At 49.7% G+C, this 24,093-nt stretch overlaps 1 protein-coding gene across 2 annotated transcripts in view; it reads left to right on the top strand.

Annotated features, from left to right (window-relative positions):
• MAGI3 (membrane associated guanylate kinase, WW and PDZ domain containing 3) overlaps positions 1–24,049 on the top strand; it is a 66,261-nt gene extending 42,212 nt beyond the window's left edge. The window contains exons 7-22 of one of the 2 annotated variants that reach the window (XM_054176352.1): positions 1,143–1,200; positions 2,134–2,228; positions 2,995–3,183; positions 4,468–5,076; positions 5,660–5,691; positions 6,762–6,915; positions 7,031–7,122; positions 8,736–8,928; positions 10,141–10,326; positions 13,644–13,829; positions 16,417–16,510; positions 16,619–16,745; positions 17,226–17,369; positions 19,356–19,494; positions 21,360–21,449; positions 21,886–21,996. In XM_054176352.1, the coding sequence (XP_054032327.1) occupies positions 1,143–1,200; positions 2,134–2,228; positions 2,995–3,183; positions 4,468–5,076; positions 5,660–5,691; positions 6,762–6,915; positions 7,031–7,122; positions 8,736–8,928; positions 10,141–10,326; positions 13,644–13,829; positions 16,417–16,510; positions 16,619–16,745; positions 17,226–17,369; positions 19,356–19,494; positions 21,360–21,409 (2,348 nt within the window). In that variant the 3' untranslated portion in view covers positions 21,410–21,449; positions 21,886–21,996. Of the gene's footprint in view, positions 1–1,142; positions 1,201–2,133; positions 2,229–2,994; positions 3,184–4,467; positions 5,077–5,659; positions 5,692–6,761; positions 6,916–7,030; positions 7,123–8,735; positions 8,929–10,140; positions 10,327–13,643; positions 13,830–16,416; positions 16,511–16,618; positions 16,746–17,225; positions 17,370–19,355; positions 19,495–21,359; positions 21,450–21,885 lie in introns of both variants that reach the window. The other variant, XM_054176351.1, reaches the window with a different exon arrangement.
• The last annotated feature ends 44 nt before the right edge of the window (positions 24,050–24,093 follow it).

Consider the following 24,093-nt stretch of genomic DNA (forward strand, 5'->3'; position numbering starts at 1 on the left):
AGATGTTTTGTTCCAGGAACTGTCACTGTTAGGGAGAAAGCTGCAGGGACTGGTGACAATCTCACTGGAAATTGTTCTGCAAGTGGAATGTGGCAGGAGAAGAAAGTCCCAAATGTTTGTTAGAATGAGAAATGAGACAGTATCTGAATGTATAAGCAGAGGGGAGCAGTCTGACTCTTCAACTCTTCACACTGTTTCTTCAGGACTTACAGGTTAGGTTCTTGATCAGCCTACAGACAATTCCTGCAACCATTTCCTATGTAGTCAGGCAATTTAGTCATCTAGAAGAGAGTACCCAGTAGCTCTGTCTTCAGCAAATGCCTGGCACGTTGCAGAAGCTGAGGCATGCTCAGAAGAGCCTGTTGTCTTCCTCAGCTGCACAGCCCAGCAGCCATACACTGCTAACAAAGCCAGCTGGAGCAGTGGGCACACACAGCTGCTTGTTAAACCTGTGCAGCTCACCACAGGACAGAAAGAGTCCTTTGAGCAGAGAGATGCAGGATACCCCAATGAGCAACATTTAAATGAACAGCCCCACAGGGTCCTGTGTCAAACCCCATGGAGTGGTGCTGCTTTTAATAATTGGTTACATGCTGTCATGTGCTAGGAAAATTCCTGTTGCCATCAAACTTAGGGCAGCCTCCAACAGGACTTCACAGCAAATTTATCCTTCAGATGTCTGGCTACCTGACTGTATCCACTAGAGCAGTACAGCTGGAATAGTGGGACCTCTGTGGTAACTGCTCACCACCTTCAGGCAGTAATGATCTGCTGCTGAGCACCATCTCACCAGATTCTGAATTTGCCATAAAAAGGACTTTTATAGGTTCTTCCTGTCTGAATAGGTTAACTTGTGTCTTGTCTTTGTTGTGTGTTTGAAGTGGTGTGATTTTGTTGAATACAAATCCCCTCACCTAGTGGAACAAAGAGTGAGGGCTTCAGGGCTCCAGCCTCCTGGAACAGACTGCTGTCCTTTCATCAGAAGGACTAGCCTCAAAGAGATGAGGGGAAGAGAAAAGGACCTGTATTTTCCTTGTATTTTTCATCAGTCTTTAACTCATTCTTTCATTCCTTTACAAGAACTCCTGTATTTGCAGACAGTTCTTCACTGCAGTGGAGAATTTTGTTCTTTCTGATTGCAGAACTCCCTTATGGATGGGAAAAAATAGAAGACCCTCAATATGGCACATATTATGTTGAGTAAGTGCTAATTATTAATTGGACATCGTTACAAATTGGGCAGAAGACACTGGAGCATGGGCTGTGCAGTGAGTATGGGCTGCAGTGCAGTGTAAGCATTAAACACAGCCAGCAGAGAGACTGCTGAAGTGCTGGGCTGTGGGAGCATCCATGGGGTGACCTCACTGACTTCCTGGAGTTTGTTTCTCTGTTGCAAACAAAGTAATTTATTAGGGGGAATGAGCTGATGTCGTTTCTCTTAGCGCCAGCAAAAATGGGGTCACTTGATTTAAGAGTGGCACCTGAGAACTGTAGAAGAGCAAAAATAACTTCTCATTGCTGTCTCCAAAGAGCCAAGTAAATAACCACTAAACTACTGCAAGAGTGCTTCTTGAATCTCCTTCAGGTCAGAGTAAATGAAATCTCTCTGTAGCTATGGTGAAGAAAATTAGTAGAGCTGAAAGTGTTGAAAAATGGAACAAACTAATGTCTTGACTTTGCAAAGGCAACACAGTTACTCAGTTTCTGCTCAGGCTCACTGGGTTTTCCCAGTCTGATGTTCTGCTCCAGCATCTAATAGTAAAAAAAGGTGATGTCTGAGCTTTTAAACATTACAGGTAGATAAAAGCACCACACTGGGACAAGAGAAAAAACAGAATTTCTCCCTTCTAAACTACTAAAATCTTTTGACTGCAGAGAGGAGTGAAGGTAAACTCTGCCTCATAACTACAGGGAGGGAATAATCTGTATTGGCTCTTAGAGTAAATCAAGTTGTTTAAGGAACAAAAATGCTTTCAGTGTTGACTAGCAGAGTTTATCATTCTTTCCTCCAGAACAGTAATTTGAGGTAATAAACCCCAGGATTTGTAGATGTGTATTTTGTGGTTTTCTTTGCTCTGAACTGGGCAGAATGCTTTCTGCTGAAATCCTCATCTCCCTCTTGTATGTCTACAGTCACATTAACCAGAAAACTCAGTTTGAAAACCCAGTGTTGGAAGCCAAAAGGAAAAAGCAACTGGGACAGACTGATGTTGGCCCTTCAAAATCAGGTATCACTGAAAGCTGTGGAGTTTGCCATTTAATATCTTTAGGCTGAGGCAGAGTAGTTTTAGACTGGATCTTAAGAAGTTGTTCTTCAGTACAAGGGTGGTGACACTCTGGCACAGGCTGCCCAGGGAAGTTGTGGATGCCTCTTCCCTGGGGGTGTTCAAGGCCAGGCTGGATAGGATAGGATAGAATAGACCTGGTTGGAAGAGACCTTGAAGGAGGCCTTGAGCAGCCAAGTCTAGTTGAGAGGCATCCTTCCCCATGGCAAGAAGGCTGGAGTAGATGATCTCTTGAGGTCTCTTCCAACCTAAGCCATTCTCTGAGTCTATGAATATCTTTATCTGCAAGTTTGCAAGTTTTGGAATTCATCAGGGCCTTAGCCTTGTCTTTCCTCTGGCCATTGTGGTGTTGCCCTCCCACATCCATGTGGGGTTTTGAATGAATTTTTTTTGTGGTTATGCTTTTGATCTACTTCAGTCTTGGCATTCAAAGGCTGGTGTAAAACTGGGAAGTAGAGGATGAGCTTAATTCCAGCACTGGTGTAATCTGTCTCACCACCTTGGAAGAGCTCTTCACTCTTCCATTCACTGAACTCAGCTGTGAAAGGAGTGTCTTGTTTGCTTTACTCCATGGCAGTGCAGCAGAGGCTAACCCCTCTTAACCAAACAAATCATTAACCTTCGTGGCACCTTAAAAACCAAACAAAACACTTGGCAAAACCAACCCTGGTTTCCTCCCTTCCTGTTTCTTTATTCCATAATTCCAAAGGACCAGAGAAGTCTGTCTTCACCAGAGATCCATCCCAGCTTACAGGAGCACTGATCCGGACATCGCTGAAGAAAAGTACCATGGGCTTTGGCTTTACGATCATCGGAGGGGACAGGCCTGACGAGTTTCTCCAGGTGAAGAATGTGTTGAAAGATGGACCTGCTGCCCAAGATGGCAGAATTTTACCAGGTCAGTATTATTTCTCTAAACCTCAGCTTGCTGTGGTGCTTTTAGAGAGCACAGCTTCTGAGGGAGGTTGGATGACTCCATCTGCTTCCTTGGAATACAAACACCTCACTGAATGCAATAGTTCTCAGATTTGTGAAAGATCTGTGCAAAGCAGTGTCTGAAAGGGGAAAGCAGCAATGCTGTAGATACAGAACCTCTTTGAGGACCCTTCTGAGGATTTCAGTAGCTTTGCTTTAGCTGAGGCACTTCATGGTTCACAGAATGATTTTTGTTCCCCCTCTGTACATCAGTTAAATTAGTGTGTTTGAATCCTGCCTTGTGTTTTGCCTTCCTGCTGCCAGGAATGAGCAGGCAGAGCTCTATGAGCTGAACAAGTGAGGAAATAAGGGATGAGAGTACCTGCAGTCCATGAGGATTTGCACACTCTTTATAGTAATTAAACCTTTAATTAAGTTACCTGGAAGCTTTGTGTAACGCAGGGCTTACGTACTGGGCAAGGCAGAACTGCTTTATGTGAGCTCTCTTAATCTTCAGATGAGTAAGAAGAGTTCCTGCTTTTGATGATTTAATATTATTTACTTATGAAATGAAACTATTCCCTGTTTTGTTGCTGGCCTGTTGTTTGTGGTTCCTTTTTGTCCTCTGAAAATGGAGAGAGCCCTGCAGTGCTGTGTGTGCTGCACTTGGGTGTGAGTGGGAAGCTGTCTGTGGTGCCCAGGCAGCTCAGTAAGGAGACGCTGTGGGAACAGTGCTGCACATTCAGGGTTCAAGCCCACTGTCACCTCACTTTGCACATGCATGCACTCAGAGCCATGTGTGGCAGCAGCCTTAAGAGCACAGGACGTGTGTGGGTGCAATCCTGGCTTAAGTTCAGCAAGTCCCAAAATAAACATGGGAGCCCCCTAAAAAAATCCGATTTGCTCTGGATTGAGTTTGGGATGCTGTACAGTGTGAATTAAAGTGGAAGACAGCTGTGTGTGCACTGCTTCATCTCCTGTGGCTGTGCTGTATCATTTTATTTTTAAAAAAATCTGCTGCAGATTAAACTTTATATATTTAGCAGGCTGTGCTCTGAGCTGAAATGGAATCCATGCACAGAGGAATCTGCTGCGCCGCTTGGCCACAGAGAGCCAGGAGCCCATAGCCACTGCTCCTTGTTAGCTGTGAAGCCTGCACAGCGACTCCCTTCTGCTGAGCTTTGGTTCTCAGCCTCAGAGCTACACTGGACAGGTGTGGGTGGCTTTGTTTTGGGGTTTGACGCTGTTGACCTTTCTTTTGTAACAGGTGATGTCATTGTAGACATAAATGGAAGTTGTGTTCTTGGCCATACCCATGCAGATGTTGTCCAGATGTTTCAACTAGTTCCTGTCAATCAGTATGTGAACATGACTCTGTGTCGTGGTTATCCTCTTCCTGACGGCAATGAAGACCCTGTGGTAGATATAGTGACAGCTACACCTATTATCAATGGACCACCTGTGACCAAAGGAGATGTTTGTGTGGCCAGCCAAGACTTAATACCAGGAACAGTTGTGTTGGACCAGAATGGAAAAATGGGTCCCATGTTGGTCAATGGTCGTCTGAATGGTCCTTCCATGGATACAGCTGAGCAGAGGATCTCTCTTGCATCTTCAGGAGCCTCTCAGCCAGAGCTGGTCACCATTCCTTTAATCAAAGGTCCTAAAGGCTTTGGGTTTGCCATCGCAGACAGTCCTACAGGGCAGAAGGTGAAAATGATTTTGGACAGCCAGTGGTGCCAAGGCCTTCAGAAAGGGGATGTAATAAAGGAGATTTGCCATCAGAACGTACAGAGCTTGACACATCTGCAGGTGGTAGAGGTGCTGAAGCAGTTTCCAGTAGGAGCAGAGGTGCCACTGCTTATCTTAAGAGGAGGTACATACAAACATTTATGTTTTAAAGTTCCTTTTTAGTGTGGTGTCTTCATTGCATCCAGTCTTGACAGTTAAGTAGCCACTTACTGTGTCTCCAAGCCATTATGTTCTGAGGCTGAATTGATGCCCTTGAGTGTGTGGGGTGGGAGTGTGGTGCTGGGGGGTTTCCCAAAACCTTCATTCTGCTGTGCTCCTGCTCTGGCTTTTCCAAGGATTTGGGGAGTGCTAAAGCAAAGTGTGGTCTCCAGAACTTTTTCTGTGTAAATGCTGCTATCCCTCAGTCAAATAATTGTATTTCTTTGACAAGTGAAATCCACCTAGGCAAAGTCAGGAGGTCTCCATATGAGCTGATGTGTGATTTGGTTGACCATTGTCTAGCAAAAAGAGAAGTAAATGTTTTTCATTGTTGTATAGCTAGCAATTCTAATTTGAAGTGATGGTTTTGGTCAGCTGAACCTTCACTTTGTCATTTAAAAGATGAGTACATGAGCAGTTCTTGTTTTCAGCCCAGCAGGAGCCTCAGTGCTGTTTAAAGTTTCACTGCCCTCCTATTGAAATTGCTCTCTGCCTTGTGTTTATTTCAGGTCCACCCTCACCTACTAAAACAGCTAAAGGGGTGAGTATTGGTGATCTGTTTAAATTGGGTTATGATGGAAAATATTCAGGGGGGTTGTTTGCAAAACAGGCTTGTAAATGTGGTCTGCTTGAAAGATTCCTTTGAGGGTTTTGAGCTGTTTCACGGAGGTGATGGATGTCTGTCTTCCTGCTGCTGAAGAATTGAGGCTGCAGCAAAGATCTTGTGTGACAGCAGGCACAGCGTTGTTTGTCATGATTTTCCATGGGAAAATCCATTCAGTTCCATCATTATTTCCCATTTTGTTTTGCAGCAACTTGAAGTTGCTGTCTGTGTGCACTCTTTGACCTGCTTTTGTAATCTCATCTCCTGGGATTTGAATCGCTGGGGATTTTTGTCCTGCTGTTTGAATACTAAAGTTGTATCAGCACGTGGGTGCAGTGTGTGCACTCAGGAAGAGCTGCAGATCCTGTTGCTTGCAAGCTCACAGCTGCCTGCACTAAACAAATCTGCACAAATTTCTGCACTGTGGGGACAGGAGCCCTGCCAGCGTGGCTGCCGTGGCAGTGAGCTCTGTGCTAAAAATACCAGGGAGCGGCGGTCAGCGCACGTGCAGCAGCAGCTTCCTGTGGAACACCCAAATGTTCAGTGGCATTAAACAGCATGGCAAAATAATTCAGTCAAAAAGGGCAAGCTCCTGCCTCTGTAAACATGTAGGAAGTGTCAAACTGCTGCAGTGCTTGGGGCAGTTTTTTCTGCTCATGGTAAAAGGGCAGAGCTAAGTTCGTGCTGCTTGTGCTTCTCTTTAACGTGCACAGACATGTGGTCCAGTTTTCCAGGTTGGGTTTCAGCCCAGTAGTAGTATTTAGAGTTCCTTGAATACATCATTGATAAGAAATCAGGCATGGATGCTTAGTGTCCCTTCTTGGTGCCATACTGAGAGGAGTGTTAAAACTCTCCTGCACGTACTGAATGGCTGCTGCAGTGTGCTCCTCCTTTGCAGTGCTCAGAATGCCCTGGGACACCTGCAGCAGCAGCCTGATGTTGCCTGCATAGGTACTCAAGCTATCTTGTGAGCTAACTGGGACGTTGTGGGGTGGGGTCTGTTCCAGAAGGACAAGCAGGACAGTTCAGGCAGTTTGGAAGCTGTCTGTGATCCCATCCCACAGCCGATGCCCTTCCCACCCACTGCCGTGCGGCCAGGCTCTCCTAAGCTGGACCCTTCCGAAGTCTACCTGAAGTCTAAGAGTATCTACGAGGACAAACGTGAGTACCTCAGCTTCAGCTTGGAAACACTCAATTCTGAAGGAGTTTTTTCTTGTCATTTGTGTGGCAATCAAAGACAGCTCCTGACAAGTTTGGCGATGTTGCTTTGTCTTAGCTCCAAACACCAGGGATTTGGACGTTTTCCTGCGGAAGCAAGAGTCGGGCTTTGGTTTCCGGGTGCTTGGAGGGGATGGACCAGACCAGCCTGTAAGTGACAGCTTGTTCTCTGGGAGAAGTGCTGGGACCTGTCCTGTATGTCAGGGGCCCTTCCTTCAGCTGTTGAGTTAAGAGGAAAAGCTTTTGGAAGCAATGCTCACAGATTGTTCTCTGATTATAGCCAAGGGATAAGTTTTTTTCCATTCACAGCTGGGATCCAGTGCTAGCCTTTTTCTTTTTGCTCCTAACATGCATTTAAAGAAGAGGAAGAGTAAAACCAAAAAATTCTACTTCTGTTGCACTTCACAGTGTTTGTGGTGGCTTGTTTCCATAACAGCCACGGCTGTCGGTCAGTGCTGAGCTGATGTCATGCACGCCGTGTGCAGAGGATCTGCCCACCGTTGCTTAACCCCAACAAGCACTGCCCATAATTATTCTTAATCTTCTATTTAATCTGTGATTCTAGCACATGAAGCAGTGTGGTGTGCTTATCTGTGGTATATTTAGCAGCACTTTGAGGGTGGTGTGGTGGTGGGGGGAGACAAAATTGATAAGGGCGGTGCAGCTGTTTGAATTCCCTTATCTCGCCACCCAAAGCTCTGCACTGAAAAACCTTCAAGTGTGGAACTGTCTGAGCAGCTTTTCAGAAGTAAATCTGAATTCTTTTGAGAGCTTTGGCTTCTTCCACAATCCCTCTGACCTAGTCTTGGTGAAAACAAAAGCAAAGAATAGGTGGAGTGAGTGACAGAGGCTTTCATTTCGGTCGTGTCTGGGAAATCCTGTAAATACAGAGGGTGTGCTTGGGTCAGGTTGGGCTTTTCAACAAGCTCACAGATAAGAGATGCTGGTACTTGGAGAATTTATGGAAATAAAGAGTAAAGTCTCCCACCACCACCTTTAAATATTTACTGAATATTAAACCACCACCCCCCAACTTTAAAATATTTACTGAATGTTAACCCTCCCCCCCAAACTTTCAATATTTACTGAATACTCTGGGCTCCCAGGTTGTATCCACTGTGTAAGCTTGTGCAGAGAGCACTCTCTGCCTGCCTCTGATACAACTGGACAGGCAGATAATTTTTAAGATACCTTCCCCAAAGCTCTCATCTGTCTGGATTCCTCTGGACCCCAACCATTAGTTGTTGTGATGAGTTTCTGGATTATTAGAGGATGAGTTTGTGGATGGTGACGAGGTCTGGAGCACCTCTCCAATGAGGACAGGCTGAGAGAGTTGGGGCTGTTCAGTCTGGAGAAGAGAAAGTTCTGAGGAGACCTTATTGTGGCCTTCCAGTATCCTAAGGGGGCTACAAGAAAGCTGGGGAGGGACTTTTTAGGGTGTCAGGGAGTGATAGGACTGGGGGGAATGGGAAAGAAAAAAAAGAAATGGGTGGATTCAGATTGGATGTTAGGAAGAAGTTCTTCCCCATGAGGGTGGTGAAACACAGGTTGAAAATACAGGCTGCCCAGGGAGGTGGTGGAAGCCTCATCCCTGGAGGTTTTGAAGGCCAGGCTGGATGTGGCTGTGAGCAACCTGCTGTGGTGTGAGGTGTCCCTGGCCATGGCAGGGGGGTTGGAACTGGCTGAGCCTTGAGCTCCCTTCCAACCCTGACAATTCTCTGGTTGTGTTTCGCTGTCCAACCCCCTGGCTCTGCTCTGGGCAGATTTACATCGGCGCCATCATCCCGCTGGGAGCGGCCGAGAAGGACGGCAGGCTGCGGGCGGCGGACGAGCTGATGTGCATCGATGGGATCCCTGTCAAGGGCAAGTCACACAAGCAGGTTCTGGACCTGATGACCAGCGCTGCTCGCAACGGCCAGGTGCTGCTCACCGTCCGCAGGAAGATCTTCTTCGGTGGTAGGTGTCCCTCTGTCCGGAGAGGCTGTGCGGCGCAGCTGCAGGAGCCTGTGGGGAGTGGAAGCTGCTCTGAACTTAGCTCTGTAGTGTGAGGGATCCCTGCCCTTGGCAGGGGGGTTGGAACTAGATGATCCTTGAGGTCCCTTCCAACCCTAATAATTCTATGGTTCCAATTGCTGCCCTGGAGCTGAGCAGACTGAGCTGCAGGAGGCTCAACTGTAATTCTGAGCAGGTGGAGAAAAGCAAACTTCAGTAAGCTGGTGCTTGGGTGCTTGCTGCTCACACTGGTAAGGCTCTGAGGGGGGTGGTGGCAGTGGTGTTCTTCATCAAAGCTCATTGCAGCTGTTGGTGAGAAGAGCCAGTAATGCTGTGCAAACCAAGGGATAACCTGATCTCTTTTCTGCATGGCCTGCTCCAGTCTTGTGGCATCTGTCTGGAACAAGAATAAGTCAGCATCTTGAGATTCTACAGTTTTAGGTCAGCAATCAGATCAGCAGTGCACAGAAGGTTATTGTCCCTGGCTCGATGATGCTGATCACATGAATGGCAGAGCTGGGAAGGGGCTCAGGAGAACTGATAAGGGTTCCCTGATCTGATTAGCTGCCAGTGTTGCTTTTCCATTGCATTATTCAACCGTGAATTCTGGGCAGATACATGTGAAAGAAAAAGGTGTTTTGAAGATCTGTTCCCCAATTTCTGTAAGGTGCATTCTGATAGCTTGCTTCAGGACCAAAATGTCTTCGTTTTCCTAAAAGAAAGCCTGACTCCAAGCAGCCTTTTCAAAGATGTTTCCATTGTTCCAAGTTGAGATCACTTAAGATCTCAGTAGTTGTGGTTTGAAGCTGGATCTCTGCTGCAGATCTTGTAGCATGCAGAAAAACTATGATGGTTTGGGTTTTTTTGCCATAGAAGAGGTATCAGATGCCTGTGATAAAATCTCTGTAGACAGTGCCAAGCCTGTGGGCTGTGTGCAGCCAGGGTGCAGCAGAATCTTTGCACTCCTGCAGAGGACTCTGGGCCTTTGAGTGCCTTATCCTGCATCTGATTCCTATCTGACCCAGCCTGGATTGTTAGCAAGTTCACCTCTTACGTTCCCAGGCAGACATCTGTCTTCATGCTGGCACTGATACTGAGGTCCAGTTTTGCTGTAGCTGCTTGGTGAAACAGCAGTGTTGTGCTTTCCTTATTTGCTGTTTGTCTGTTACCTGCAAGGGGAGAAGCCAGCGGAGGAGGAGGAGCCGCAGCCTGCCCTGGCACAGAATGGCTCTCCCCGGCTGAACCGGGGGGAGTTTGCCAGCCAGCAGTCCCCAGAGGTCTATGATGTCCGTCTGCAGCGTAAGGAGAACGAAGGATTTGGCTTTGTCATCCTCACCTCAAAGAACAAACCTCCTCCTGGTGGTAAGTGCCATGTTCTGGCAGCGTGGTCACTGTGTGGTGCCAGAGCTGCTGCCAACATCAGCAGGCATGAACCAGGCTGTGGCATCTCCAGGGCTTTCTCTTTGATGTGCTGCTGTTATCCACACAGCATCTCTCTCTCTCTCTTACTATTTCACAGCCCAGCCAGCTGAGGCTTTGCCTTGCTTCATGTGTGTGCTCTTTCTCACCCCACTGTGGTGTAAGTGGGGAGCAGGAGAAGCATCTCCCAGGCCAGCAGCCCCTATGCAGGCACCTGCACTTGTCACAGGGCAGTCTGCAGGGCATGAAGCGTGGTGGGGCTGTGGTGGTGGATCCTCAGGCTGCATCCATTCATAGGCATAATGGAAGTAGAGTTTCAACCTTGGCTTTATAGTACCTGATCAGATTATTCTTTCTCAGATCCCCCAAATAAGAAATTCTGAGACTTGGAAGTACTTGGAAGAAAGCAGTGAAGTTGTTCCTGTCAGCCAGAGATGGGGGTGCTTGTCTAGAAAGGCCATCAAAATGGAGCAGTAGTAGCCTGCTCTGGTGTTACAGCCTTATTTCACAGGCCTGTGGCCTCAGGCAGCTGTGAAATAAACATGGTGAGCAGAAGTGAATGGGAGAAGCTGCTTGCAGGGAGCCCTGGAGTCCATCTCAGTTCCTGGAGGGGTCTGTGACATCCTGCACAGGAGCAGGTCTGCTCAGGGTCATCCAGTGCAAGTATGTTCCTCATGCTGGTTCCTGCTGCTTAGCACTGCCAGGGAGAGGCTATGGAGTATTTTTCCCATGAGGTGGCAAGTAGGACTCTCTTTGAGACTCATTCCCTGTGGTCATCAGGTTTGGGTTATCTGTGTGAAACACAAGCCAGCTCCATGAGTTCACCCAGGAATTACATCAAGGCACAGATAACTCCTGAAATCCTTACTTGGTTCCTTTAGTTTGAATCACTCCTCTGAAACCTCCTCAGCTAGTTCCAGACAGACATAGTGATGGCTTCAAAGTGTCTCTTTTATTGCACCTCAGACACTTTCTTCTGTTTTTCCACTTCATTTTACAGCACAATAAAAGAACAGCAGGAACACAGGAAAAAAGCCCTCTTTCTAAATAACTTTGTGCTTTTATGGGATGTGTAGCTCGAGCATGCTGCAACCTTGGCTCAGACCATGCCCTTTCAAGAACCCTGAGAGAGCTGCTCTGGCAGCCATGGGTTGGCGCAGAAGCCATGGTCCATTCATGGAGCTGCTGCTGGTTCCCGTGGCAGGGTGAGAGTCACCCTCTGGTCCATGGTGCTGCACAGAGGGTTGTCCCATGTCAGCATGGCCATGGGTTGATGGTGGTGTGTGGCCATGGGTTGGTTGTGTTGTCTGGGCCATCAGATAGTGAGGAAAAATGCTATAGACAGAATGAGTCTCTAATGTGTTGGTGGTGTTGTAACTGTGCTATGGACACTGCTTTTGTCTGAGGGTCTGCTGCAAACCCCTGTTCAGTTGATACTGGAGCTCAAAGTAAAGGACAACTGCAACCAATTCTAGCACTGGAAACATCAGTCCTGTGGTCCAGGCTGTTTCTGACAGGAAGGAAGAGATGCTGGTGCACCCACAAACCCTGCTGTGCAGAACCCTTCTGTGCCACCGCTGAACACGAAGCTCCTGTGCTCGAAAGCAGGGATGCTTTAAAACAAGCAATCGGCAGCTGAGTCTGCAGCCCTGCGGTGTTCTGCTCTTCACAGTCAGCTCTTAGGTTTATGTAATACTCAAACCCCCTCAGTCTATTAAGGGAAGAGTAATTAAAGCATAAACTCATGGTGAATGCTAGAAGGCATCAGTGTCTGTTCCATCTCAGTCACTTCTGTGTGTGCTGGCTCATTAAAACAATCCATGATGGCTTTTTAATCTTGGGTGGCTGACGACACTGTGGAAGTGTTTCAGATTTGTGTCACGGCTTTGGAAAGCCAGCTGATAATCCTGACAGGCATGTAATGCTCCTCACCTCGCCAGGCCCCCAGAGAAAAGCGTGCCTGGGAGAGCAGCAGCGTCCCATCAAACCCACTGCAGGCTTCAGGGAGCCGAACAGGCTTTTAGGTGAGGTACCAGGCAGAGCATCTAGGAAACTTGTGCAGGTCACTCTGGGGAGGTGCTTGGAGATGTGTTCCAAGGGAGTGGTGCAGAAGAGGGGTTTGGGAAGGACAGGAGCCAGCCCTGCTGTGGTCCCAGGCACCCAGATGAGCGTGGGGCTGGGCAGGGGCAGGCTGGCCGCTGTGCTCTGACGCAGTGCCAGGCTGCTCTGCCAGCCCATGCCAGCACGCAGCAGCCCTGTGAGCTGCTCTCCTGCCCCAGCTGCCCGCAGGCTCCTCCCCTGGCAGTGGCATCTTGCTGGCTGCCCAGTGCCATCTGCAGTGCTGACAATGGGTTCAGCAAACCATGAGAGGAGATCTGTCCTGAGCACTAGCCTGGCTGTAGGGAGCTGTAGGAGCTGGGGGGCTATGGCAGTGCTGTCCCTTCCCCCTGCCTTGTTCCTTCTGCTCTTTCCTGCCTTGGTGCTCAGCTCCTGGAGCCTTTTTACCTTCTACTTCTTGAAAAATTCTCTCTGTTCCCTGTTGTGTCTTTTCTGGCCCACTTGCTCTAGAAGAATGTGTACAGATTAGAGCATTGCTGTGGGGTGAGCTGGGGAAACCTGGGAGCATTGTTACAGGTGCAGGCTCAGCTCAGAGAGCAGCAGCAGGGAATGGAGCTGTGCAGAGCTGATCCTGCCCACCTTCTGTGCTGCCTGTGTGTGCTGCAGTCCCTGCCCAGGTGCTCACCATATTACTGGGTCAGGCTCCAGCAGGAGAAGTTTGGTTTCCTTTTGAAGTGTACTTAAGGCTTAATATTTGGTTGCAAGGAGGAAGAGTGAACCCCTGCATGCGAGTTTCAAATGACTGTGTTAAACTGGATGCCCATAACTGTCTCTGAGTCCCCACAGTGCTCCAGGGCCTGAAACAGAGAACAGCAGTGTGAGTGGCAAAAGCAACCGGTTCAGAGCACTCCTGGGACACAGGGTCTTGCTCATTCTTTTGCAGATGTGCCCTCTTTGTGCCCTCCTTCCTTCCCCTGTTTCCCCTTCAGGCACCACACCTCGTGTGTGACAGGGCCAGCGCTTGGTGTCTCTGCTCTCTCCAAGGGCAGCGTTCATCATTCCCGGCAGCAGTTTCTCGTGCCGGCGGCGTCACCCTTCAGAGCAGGAGCAGTCTGTGGGGTGGCAGTGGCACTTCTGGGGCTGGGTGGTGCTTGTCAGACCTGAGTATCAATGGTGTTGCTGTGCCTGTTGTGGATTGGCAGTGATTCCTCACAAGATTGGGCGAGTGATCGACGGGAGCCCTGCTGAGCAGTGTGGGAAGCTGAAGGTGGGCGACCGCATCTCGGCGGTGAACGGCCAGTCCATCGTGGAGCTCTCCCACGACAGCATCGTGCAGCTCATCAAGGATGCAGGCAACGTGGTGACTCTCACTGTGGTGGCTGAGGAGGGTAAGGAGGCTGTGTGCCCCGGAGGGTGGATGGCTCCCACCCTGCTGCCGCGGTCTGATGTTGGCAACCTTTAATTGCTTTAAGTGGAAACCGGAGTGAAGCCTTCGGGAGAAATTCTTGTGGTTTCTCATGTCAGAAACACCTCCTGTCTTTTCCTGCTGCTCACATGGGAACCTGCCCTGTCCAGAGCTTGTGGTCCTCAGCCAAAGAGAGATGACTTCCCTGGGGGAGCTACACACACAGAGGGGAGATCCTCTTGCCCCCAGGCAGTGTCTGTCTCCTGCGGCTGGGTCGCTGCCAACAGCCTTGTCCCAGATGAAGCTAAGCTCTCCTGGCTTGCTCTGGAGCAGCTCTGCTGGGCAGATCCAGGCTGGTCAGAGGCTGCAGGGACACCTGCTTTCCAGATCCTCTCTGTTCAAACACTCTGAGTTTTCCCTTCCTGCCATGTTAAAATACACAAGTTGTCTAATTCTGCATCCCTGGGATACAGCAGGAACACCCTGCAGTTCTGTCTGCCAAAGCCACCCCTTGAGAAACCATCACCTCCCACCATGGAAACCTTGCTTGGGGCTTTCCTGCAGAGCCTCCCATGCTGCCAGCGGATTCTGCACATAGCTGCCCTGTCACCAAGCTCCAAAGTGAGGATTTGTCAGTGCAGAGTCCCATCTGTAGAGACTGGTTTTGATGAGCGCTCCCATGCAACGCTGCGCTCCCTGCGGTGGTGTTTAACTAGGAATACATCAGCTCCAGTGGTTTGTTGAGGGAAGCAGCTCTCCAGCCCTGCTTACCCCTGCATTTCTCTGGATTGCTGAGGCAGGTTTCATTAACTTCACTGCCATTATTTTGCCAGAGACTTTGCTTTCTTCACCTTTTCAATAATAAACACCTGGAGGCAGGATGTGAAGGAAGCCAACAGATGACTCTCTAATTTCACCTTCATTGCTAATATTTAACATGCAATCTCAGCCTGTAATGCAGACTTTCAAAGACTTAATTTTCCTTTTGCTTGAAGCAGAGAGGCTTCTGTAAATTAGGTCCTTTTTTCTATTAAAAATGAAAATCTTATCAAATCTAATCCATTCCAGTTTGAAGGGACACACTTGAAAGCAGTTGCCCCAGGGTAATGTTTATAATGCAACTGAAGTTTGAGCAGGTTGCATTCGACCTTAATCAGCTCTTCATCAGCTTTGTTTTCAGAACAAGCTTTCTGAATGTAAGGTTTTTGTCCCTTATCTATGCATGGCCTTACCTGGACTCTGTGTAAGAACTCTTCCCACTTCCTCAATTACAGATTTGCAGCCAAACTGTGGAGATAAAACAAGAACCTGAGCAAAGAGACAGGGAAAAGAGTCAGCAGCAGGCAATAGAACTAGACTGAGGGGACCAGTCAGAAAAAATGTGTGGCTTAGAGGAGCTGGATTTGGTGTGTTTCAGATGTAAAGGATTTTGTAACAATGAAGGGGAGAAGCAGAACCTGTTCCACCCAAGTGGGAATACATCACCACTTTGAAATTCTCCTTGATGTAGCTGGAGAAGCGCAGTTCAGCTCACACACAGCCCTCTGCACAGCAGACTCCTGCGGCAAGCCAGCGCAGAGCTGCATTTGTCAGGGCTTGGAGTGTTTGCCTGCACTGGGTTGCAGAGATGGGTCACACTGAGGGGAGATGCAGCTCCAGAGAGGAAAATGCCCCTTTTGCCAGAAGCTGTTGAGCATCTCAGAGTGTGAAGCCAAGCAGAGTTTGCTGCTCCCCAGTGCTGTTCTCCGGGACTGGCAGCGCCGGCAGCGCCTCGCGCCCCTGCCCGCTGCTGCCTCCCGCCCCCTGTGATCTCCATTCTCATGCCAACATGTGCCAGGAGACATTCCTTAGCATTTTCCACAGGAGCAGGAGCCTGTCAGCTTTTGTCATGTATTAGCTGGGCACAGGAGAGAGCAGGCTGAGAGAGGGCTGGGGAATGTGTACAAACAGATGGCATCTTTCTTGCCTGTGCTTCTAAATTAAAACACCGAGCATAAACCCGCAGTAAAAGTTGACATTTTGTCTCTAGAGAAAAAGCTCTTCAAGGCATGTCCTGGTGACAGCAGTAAGCAGTCCTGGGAGGGACCTGGAGGCTCTCATGTACCTGTGAAATTCACTCTAATCCCATGCATGATCTTTGCCTTCCCTTAAGGTGCTTCAGCACTCTGTCTGTTTTACTGGGGTCTGCTTGTTCCTAACTGAGAACTGCAGCAGTGTGGTGCCCCCAGCTGAGGAGCCAGGAGCTTGGCATTGTTTTTCTAACCCCTATAAGGAAAAAGAGTTTTATTAGTTTATAATTCAAGACATAAATTCATCTTGGGCCATTACTGACCTTTTGAGGTTCTAGCAGAGGCAGCTTTTTGCATAGCATGTGGTTCAGTACTCTTAAGTGACATTTTGTGCCCTGAAATGTGTTTATGTGATAAATCAACTTAGACCTTGGACAGTCCTCTCCAGCTTGTGGCTGGGGGGCTCAGGGCAGTCTGAGACGCTGCTGATGTCACTGTGGACTGGTGGTGAGTGTGCCTGGGAAGTTCTTACTGACTGTTGGCTTTGTTTGGATTCACCAGAGCACCGTGGGCCTCCCTCAGGAACAAACTCTGCCAGGCAGAGCCCAGCTCCACAGCACCGGCTGCTGGCATCAGCATCTTCCAGCATAGACAGGTACAGAGCTCCTGGGTGTGCAGAAGGAACCCAGAACAGCCATAAAAGCCTGAGCAGGGGATTGTTAATGCAAGCAGGTGACATCTGTGTCCTTCCACCTGTGTGTAGGGGAGCCACAGAAGGGGAAGCTGGAAAAGAAGCTTCAAGCAGCTACAGGCTCTCCTGGCCAGAGCACAAGCACTTGGCGCAGTCGGACGCCAGCATCGCCTCCGCCGTGGGCAGCCGGCACCCCCAGGTACAGGGGGTGAGGGGCCAGGGGCTGTGGAGAGCTGCAGAGACATTGCCAGGGAGGGGTGCAGAGCAACCAACCAAAGCAGTGCCCTGTGACACACGGGTGGAGAAGTTGGGTACAAAGATACACTGAGGCGTTCCACAGCGCGTTTGTGCTAATGTCTGAAACGTGCCTTATCTCCTTCCTGTAGCTGAATGCTCACTGTAAAAGGACAGAAAATGCCTGCAGCAGGGCCACTCCTGCCCCTTTGGCAGTGTTCCTTAAAGACACTTCATGCATGTCTCAAACCTGGAGGGGGAAAAAGGTTCTGCATGTTTAGACTGAGCGTGAAGCTGTTACCCCCGGGGGGGGTGAGTTCACTTCCAGTCCTGCATTGCAAGATTCTCAAAATGCAGAACTGTGTGAAGCTTTTTTTAGGAGGAGAACAACTGTTTAAATCTGCCTGCAGGTCCTCATCTCTCTGTCCTCTGACTTCCCACACAGAGTCCTGGCTGCTTCCCAGTGGAGCTGGAGAGGGGCCCTCGAGGGTTTGGATTCAGCCTTCGAGGGGGAAAGGAATACAACATGGGCTTGTTCATCCTTCGACTGGCTGAGGATGGGCCAGCTGTCAAAGATGGGAGAGTGCATGTGAGTGGCTCATGTCTGGTGGTGACACTGCCTGTTGGGCACAGGAGCTCACCTCCAGTGCCCACAGACTTTGTCCTTCAGGAGCATGTGGTCTTGGCAGGCAGAGCTGCCCTCCCCCAGCTGTCCCCATGCAGTCACAGCCAGTATGGTGGTGCCTTTGGCAGGAGCAAACCATCAACAGCTCTGGCTGTCCCAAAGGAACACTCCATACTCTTGAGTTACAGTAACTCAAGGGTCCTAAGGTGTGGGCAGCAGCTCCTCAGGGTACTTGAGGAGCCCAGACAGGAAACTGCACAGTGGAGCAGAAAGCTGAAAGTGGCTGTCCAGGGGGGGACTTTGTGAGGAGCTTTCCTGTGTATGTTGTGCTCTGGCTGCTCTGAGCAGTGCTTGAGCACAGCCTGGCTGCTGCTGCTTCAAATATTCTGTCAGTTCTTTTGTGTGTGCTGGGAATTTCACCTTCAGATAAAGCACAACAAAGGAGTACAACAGCAGAGAGCAATGGTGAGAGAGAGGCTCTGGCTGCTGCCCAGAGCTGGCTTTCCAGAGGCTGAGCATGAGGCTGAGGAGGTGCCCAGTCCTGGTGCAGTGCTGGTGCTGCACCACACGTGTGGCCACTGGCAGAGGGCTCTGCAGAACAGGACTGACACAGATCCTTGCTGAGGCTTAATTGGATGTGAAGTTCTGAGTATTGTTAACTCATTATCCTGTTCCTTACAGTAATTGGCTTTTCCCTCATGCTTGAGAGGCTGCATGAGTGCAGTGTTCAATACTCCATTTGTCTGGTATTGCTCCTTGTGGTGTAAGACTGAGCTCCAGGGCTTTGCCTTTTGGGCAAGAGCAACCAGGAGGTTCCCAGCTGACTGCACTCAGCTCTTCATAGGCAACTGGTACCCAGAAGGGGCTGTGACAGTAGAATCCTGCTGCAGGAACTGCAGCCCCTGCACATCCACCTTCATTCCAGGCACAGGTCCTCAGCACTCCTGTATAAAGCCCCCTCCCACTGCATGGCACTGAGCAGCTCAGGGGGTGTTTGTGGGGGGGTGGTTGAGGAGCAAGCCCTCTGCAGCCAGGGCTGCTGCTGGTGGCTGTAGGAGCTCTGAGCCCTGGGTCCCACAGCTCAGAGCACAGAGGAGCTGCACTCACCCAGCCCGAGGTGATCCCCATTTCCATGTCACTCTTCCTCCCTCCTCAGCTGGAAGTGGTGTCATTTTCTGGCTGTACTTTAGAGGAGGAATTTCTCACCCAGCCGATGGCAGCTGAGCCTGGCAGGAGGCAATGCGGTGTGCAGCCCTCCTGTCCTGTGCGATGAGCACCCAGGCAGTGACCTCTGCTGGCAGAGGAGGTTGGTTTGGCAGAGCCCAGAGCCTCTCTGCGGTCTCCTGTGCGCTGCTGACATCCACCGGCTGCTGCTTGCATTGCCAGACCGAGTCCATGGCCTGTTCTCAGGGGTGCTGCTCCAAACCCCTGCCCAGTTAGTGTGAACTGCAGCCACCTGCCCAGCACCTCTGCTAACTGGCCTGGGAGCCCTTGGCACTGCACGGTGGGGATCTCTGCTCCCTTCAATGCCACAGCAGACCTGCCCTGCCGCGGCTCTGCACCAAGCGTGGAGCAGCTTCTGGGTCACCTGCTTGGAGTGACTGCAGCCAGCCACACGGTGCCAGCTTTGATGTGGTTCATCTGGCAGCTCCCTCCATGTGATGCTCTAGACTGAAAACCCATCCAAGCACATGGTGCTGTCTGCCTCTTCACTTGGAAGTAATTGTTTAATAATGTGAGACCTTTTACTGAGCTCACTGAGCAGAAGACCTGCAGAGCATTCCATTTGTGTGGCTCATCAGCCATGATGCCTCACTGCTGCTGAGCTCATTTCAGCATGAGAGGGAATACAGAAGCATCTGCCTCTGCTTCTGCTTCTTTGTAAATCACAAATGAGTTGATGGTATCAGAGATTCACAGACACTAACCTGGTTGCTCTTTTCTCCTCAGGTTGGTGACCAAATCGTTGAGATTAACGGAGAGCCCACCCAAGGAATCACTCACACACGAGCCATTGAGCTGATTCAGGCTGGAGGGAACAAAGTTTTGCTGCTGCTGAGACCAGGGACTGGCTTGATACCAGATCACAGTAGGTCATTTCCAGTGCTGTGCCATTTGGGGGTCCCAGGCAGTGGAGTACAGGCTGGCCAGGGGACTTGGTGCTTGCTCCCTGAAATAGTCAGTGGCTCCCCCTGATGACTGTGCAGGTGTTGGTGTGGATCTAAAATACATGGAACATCATGCTGTCTACAGCTACCTGAAGGGAGGTTGTAGCTAGATGGGGGTTGGTCTCTTCTCCCAGGCAATCAGCACCAGAACAAGAGGACACAGTCTCAAGCTGTGCCAGAGGAGGTTTAGGCTGGATGTTAGGAAGAAGTTCTTCCCAGAGAGAGTTGTTAGCCATTGGAATGTGCTGCCCAGGGAGGTGGTGGAGTCACTGTCCCTGGAGGTGTTCAAGAGGGGATTGGATGTGGCACTTGGTGCCATGGTTTAGTGGTCAGGAGGTGTTGGGTGACAGGTTGGACTTGATGATCTTTGAGGTCTTTTTCAACCTTATTGATTCTATGATTCTATGATCAGTGTGCAATGCAGGTGTCACAAGTGTCTCAGCTCTGGCTGAGCTAATCAAGTTCCCCCATACAGATGTGATAATTAACAGATTGGCTTTTAATTCAGATTAAAATTCTCCTCCATGCCCTGCCCAGTTCAAAGTGCCAGTGCTGATAAGGATGTTATTTCTGCAGACATTTCACTTCACTGCTTTTAGCCTTCCAGACTATGGAATCCTCTGGTTGTCAAAGCCAGACCTTCAGAGAGCAGGGAGGGAGACAGCTTTGCTCTCAGGGGTGGGTTCTATGTGTTTAGAGGCGACTGCAGGACCTACAACAGGGAAAGCACAACTCTGTAGGCAAAAAAAACACCCCAAAACCCAACAAAAACCAGCCACCCCACAAGCAAATGAAAAGGACTCAAAACCCCTCAGAGAACAGGGATAGAAAAGCAAATGTCTGCAGGAGCTGCTAGTTCAGCTGCAGAGCAGGGAGCTGATGCTCTTGAGTCTGGTTTAGGACATGCTCCAAAGCCAGAGCTCAGAAAGCCTCCTGGCTATGGCTGTGCTGTAAAGCAAAGAACATTCTCTGAGTGAGAAGCCTTGATGCTGACACCAGGATTCTGATGATAGACTCCTTAAATTGTGGGCTTACCTTTTCTGATGAGAAGCTTTTCAGCCACAGTGACCCACCCAGAGCTTATCCTCTGAGCATTTTCAAGCACACATTCTGAGCTGCCAGATAGTTGTGTTCATGCACTTACAGGCAGCAACTGGCACCCACTCAAGAGAGAAAATCTGCTCAGAACTTCCTCATTTCTTCCCTCCAGAGAGCTAGATGATGACTCTTCACATCTTACTGCTCAGACCTGCAGTGGAATCAGTGAACTGGTGCATGGCAGGGAAGCAGCCCATCTGTGTGTGAGCTGCAGGCTCTGTTCTGTGCCATCCTGCTGCGTTCCTGGCTGGCTGGTTCCCCTCTGCCTCCCAGTTACCTTCTTCTTAAGGGTGCAAGTTAAATATAGGCTGCTGTGCTCTGCTGACCTGCTCCTGAGCTCCTCTTTAATTCAGTGTTTACAAGCTGGAAGGCAGGGAGGCAGTGTGAGGGCTCCTTCAGCTCCCCACTTCCCAACAGCTCTTTCAGCTGGGGGTCATTGCAGTGTGAGAAGTGGAGTCTGTCCTGCACCGTGGGGTAACTCCTGGCAGGAGTACAGAGCCAGAGGAAGTCTAAAGGAAGCTCTGGAGCCCCTCTGGTCCAGCCTCCTGTCCTAGGTGGGACTGAGATGAGGTTAGAGCAGCAGTGGAGAGGGGAAGGGTGTTGTTGCCTCTTGTCCTGTGAATCAAATCTTGCTTGCTGTGCTCTGATCGTGGTTTGTACTTCTGGGCTTTTTCTCTTCCTCCTTCAGGTTTGGCTCCTTCCAGTCTGTGTCCCTACGTGAAACCTGAGCAACATTAAGGGCTTTCAGTGCTTTTCTTGGTTTTTCCTTAAAGACTTGGTAAATCTGCATGTCTTGTGTTTCACCTCTTCCTGTTATTGAAGTGCAAAGCCATCCACAGCCTCCACTTTGCCCTGTTCTCAGTTTTCTTCAGCCTGGCAGTTTCAGCTCGTTTGGGATTCTGACTCTAAAGGCTGTAGGTCAGGGGCTGTGGCAGTTGTGCAGGCTCCAGAGCTGTGCTCAGTCCTGCAGAGACCATCCCAGCAGCATTCCAAGCACAAGCTCTGTTCCCAAATCACCTCCTTGTGGCTGCTGTAGGTTGTAGAACGATGCCATAGAGAAAACTAACTCAGGCTTTGAGAGCATGCCAGTGCCTAATCCCTTTAGACTGAAGGTTTGGTGTATCCTGGACCCTCAGTAGTCTGCTTGCTTCTAAAATATTTAGTGGTTTATTTTTTGTAGTCACTCAGTCAAGTCTCTGCCTGTTCCCTTCCAGGTGATTGGGATAGTTACAATCCATCTTCATCAAATGTAATATATGAAGAGCAGTCACCATTACCTTCATCCTTGCATTCTGCTTCCCCATCAGAAGTTTGTTATTCACCAGTACCAGGAGAAGCTTTAACCAGAGTTCAGCTGTCTGAGAAACTGGAACAAGCAAAGAACACTGTGCCTGAAAAGATTAGCACTTTAACCGAAAACCATTTTGAGATGAAGCCTCAGTCTTCTCCCCAGAGAACAAAGAACAGGTGGGAATGTCCCTCCAGCCCTGGATTCGAAATCACAAAAGGTGGTTTGGAATTAGGGACCAGAAGAGACAGATCTGTAAGTCCAGACAAGTTGGTGGCTGCTGAGGGACACCCACACACAGGGTTCCACAGCCCCAGGAAAGGGGATCCTGAAAAAACTTGCAGCAACCTCTCACTGTCTGACAGTTCCAGAAGGAGTGAAAGCAAACCCTCGGAGTCAGGGGTGAGCAAGGAGCATTCTGGTGGAAGGCAGGGAAGGTCTGCCAGTCCCCCAAAGCATCTCAGCAAGCTGGGAAAGGTGGAAGCAGTAAGCAGGTTACAGGAGTATCAGGAGAGAGCAGCTGGTGGTGACAAGACGACTGCTGAGCAGCTGAGAGGTGGCAACGGTAGAACAGCAGCGACCAGGAGAGAGACAAAGCAGAAGACTTCTGGCAGGGCAGGAGGGTGGTCGCCAGAGCGGTGGCACGCAGCGCTCCACAACAACCTTCCCTTCAGTGACTCTAAGAGATTAAACACAGCTGAAGATGAAAGATGGAAGAAGTCCAACCCTGGAGAGCCAGGTTCCAGCAGATTCAAGACTTCCAGCCTCTCCAGCCTCCCGCTGCTTTCCCTGGAGAAACAAAGGTGGCTGGAGACACAGCAGGGAGAGAGACAGCCGCAGCTGCCCCACGAAACCAAAGAGGATGGAATTTCCAAATCTGAGAACAGTTCTCCTGTCAAGAAAACACCAATCACTCCTGGACCTTGGAGGGTACCCAGCACGTGTAAAGTCACCCAGGCAGCCGGTGTGGCTGAGAAGCGGCTGTGACGCTGCTCTCGAGCACGGCAGGCTCAGCGCCTCACCACGGCCCTTGCTAAGCTTTGTTTCTTTTCACAACGTTGGTTTTATTCCCCCCCCCAGACTGGTTTAGAAAGGTGGAAAGTATTTGATTTCTTCTTAAGTTATCTGAGCTGCATGAAGGACCTTTTGGATTGCTTCAGTGAAACTCCCTCCGTAAGCTGCTGTCCCTGTGTCCCTTCGAGGCGGTGTCCTGCTGCTCCCCACGTTGCACTGCTGCAGCTTTCTCAGTGTTGTGAGTTCCTGAACAAAATTATTTAATGCCTCTGTTGCCAATGTGACCATGACTCACTTGTTCTTGTGCCAAGGTATCTACTGTAGCCAGTCAGTCTCATCCCTCTCGTGTGTTCCAGTCCCAGAAGGGCCCAGCTGGGGTTGGGATGGCTGTTTCTCAAGAGCATGTTGCATGTTTCCATCAGGCACTGCCTGTGTCCTCTGTGGTTCTGTGAGGAGATGGTTGGTGAGTTGGTTCTGTCAGCTCCAGGGCAGCAAATGACCCTCTGAGGCCCTGCAGGTGATGTTTTGGGGTTTTTTTCCCTTCCCTTTTTATACCTAATACAGAATCATGTTGATAAAGTTCTACTGGACACCCCCCCTGGGCTGTAATTTTGCTTTTTATCAACCCAGCAAAATTGCTTTGGTTCCTGGATGCACTTCTACCTGCAAACCCTTGTGTGGAAAGAGAACATTCTGGGTTCTGTTCAGTGACCTCTTTCCTTCAGCTTCCCCTGCAGCCATGACCACACCTCTGTTTTCAGCCTCCCTGTGCTGCTGTACTCTGAAGTCCCAGCTTTAATTATTTATTGCTTGTTAGGAATCAGCTTTTTCCCCACCCCCTCTAGAGAGAGCAATTGACCATAGGACAGAACCAGCTGCCATCAGAGCTGCTTAAGTGAAGTACTCGTGTGTACTGAAGTGGCTCATGTTTTGTGTTGAATGTGACCTAAGAGGATGGGGTGCAGGGTCTGGGAGGTTTTAGCTCTGGCTGGGGCTAGAATGTGATTAACAGGAGGGATGTGACACCCCTCCCAGAGCCTGCTGCCAGCTCAGGCCCACAGCTGCATTGAGGGGAGGGGAGGGGGGATTTGATCCACAGGTTTAATGATTTCCTGACATG

This window comes from Dryobates pubescens, chromosome 35 (assembly GCF_014839835.1).
Source record: "Dryobates pubescens isolate bDryPub1 chromosome 35, bDryPub1.pri, whole genome shotgun sequence".
In the NCBI taxonomy this organism is placed as follows: Eukaryota; Metazoa; Chordata; class Aves; order Piciformes; family Picidae; genus Dryobates; species Dryobates pubescens.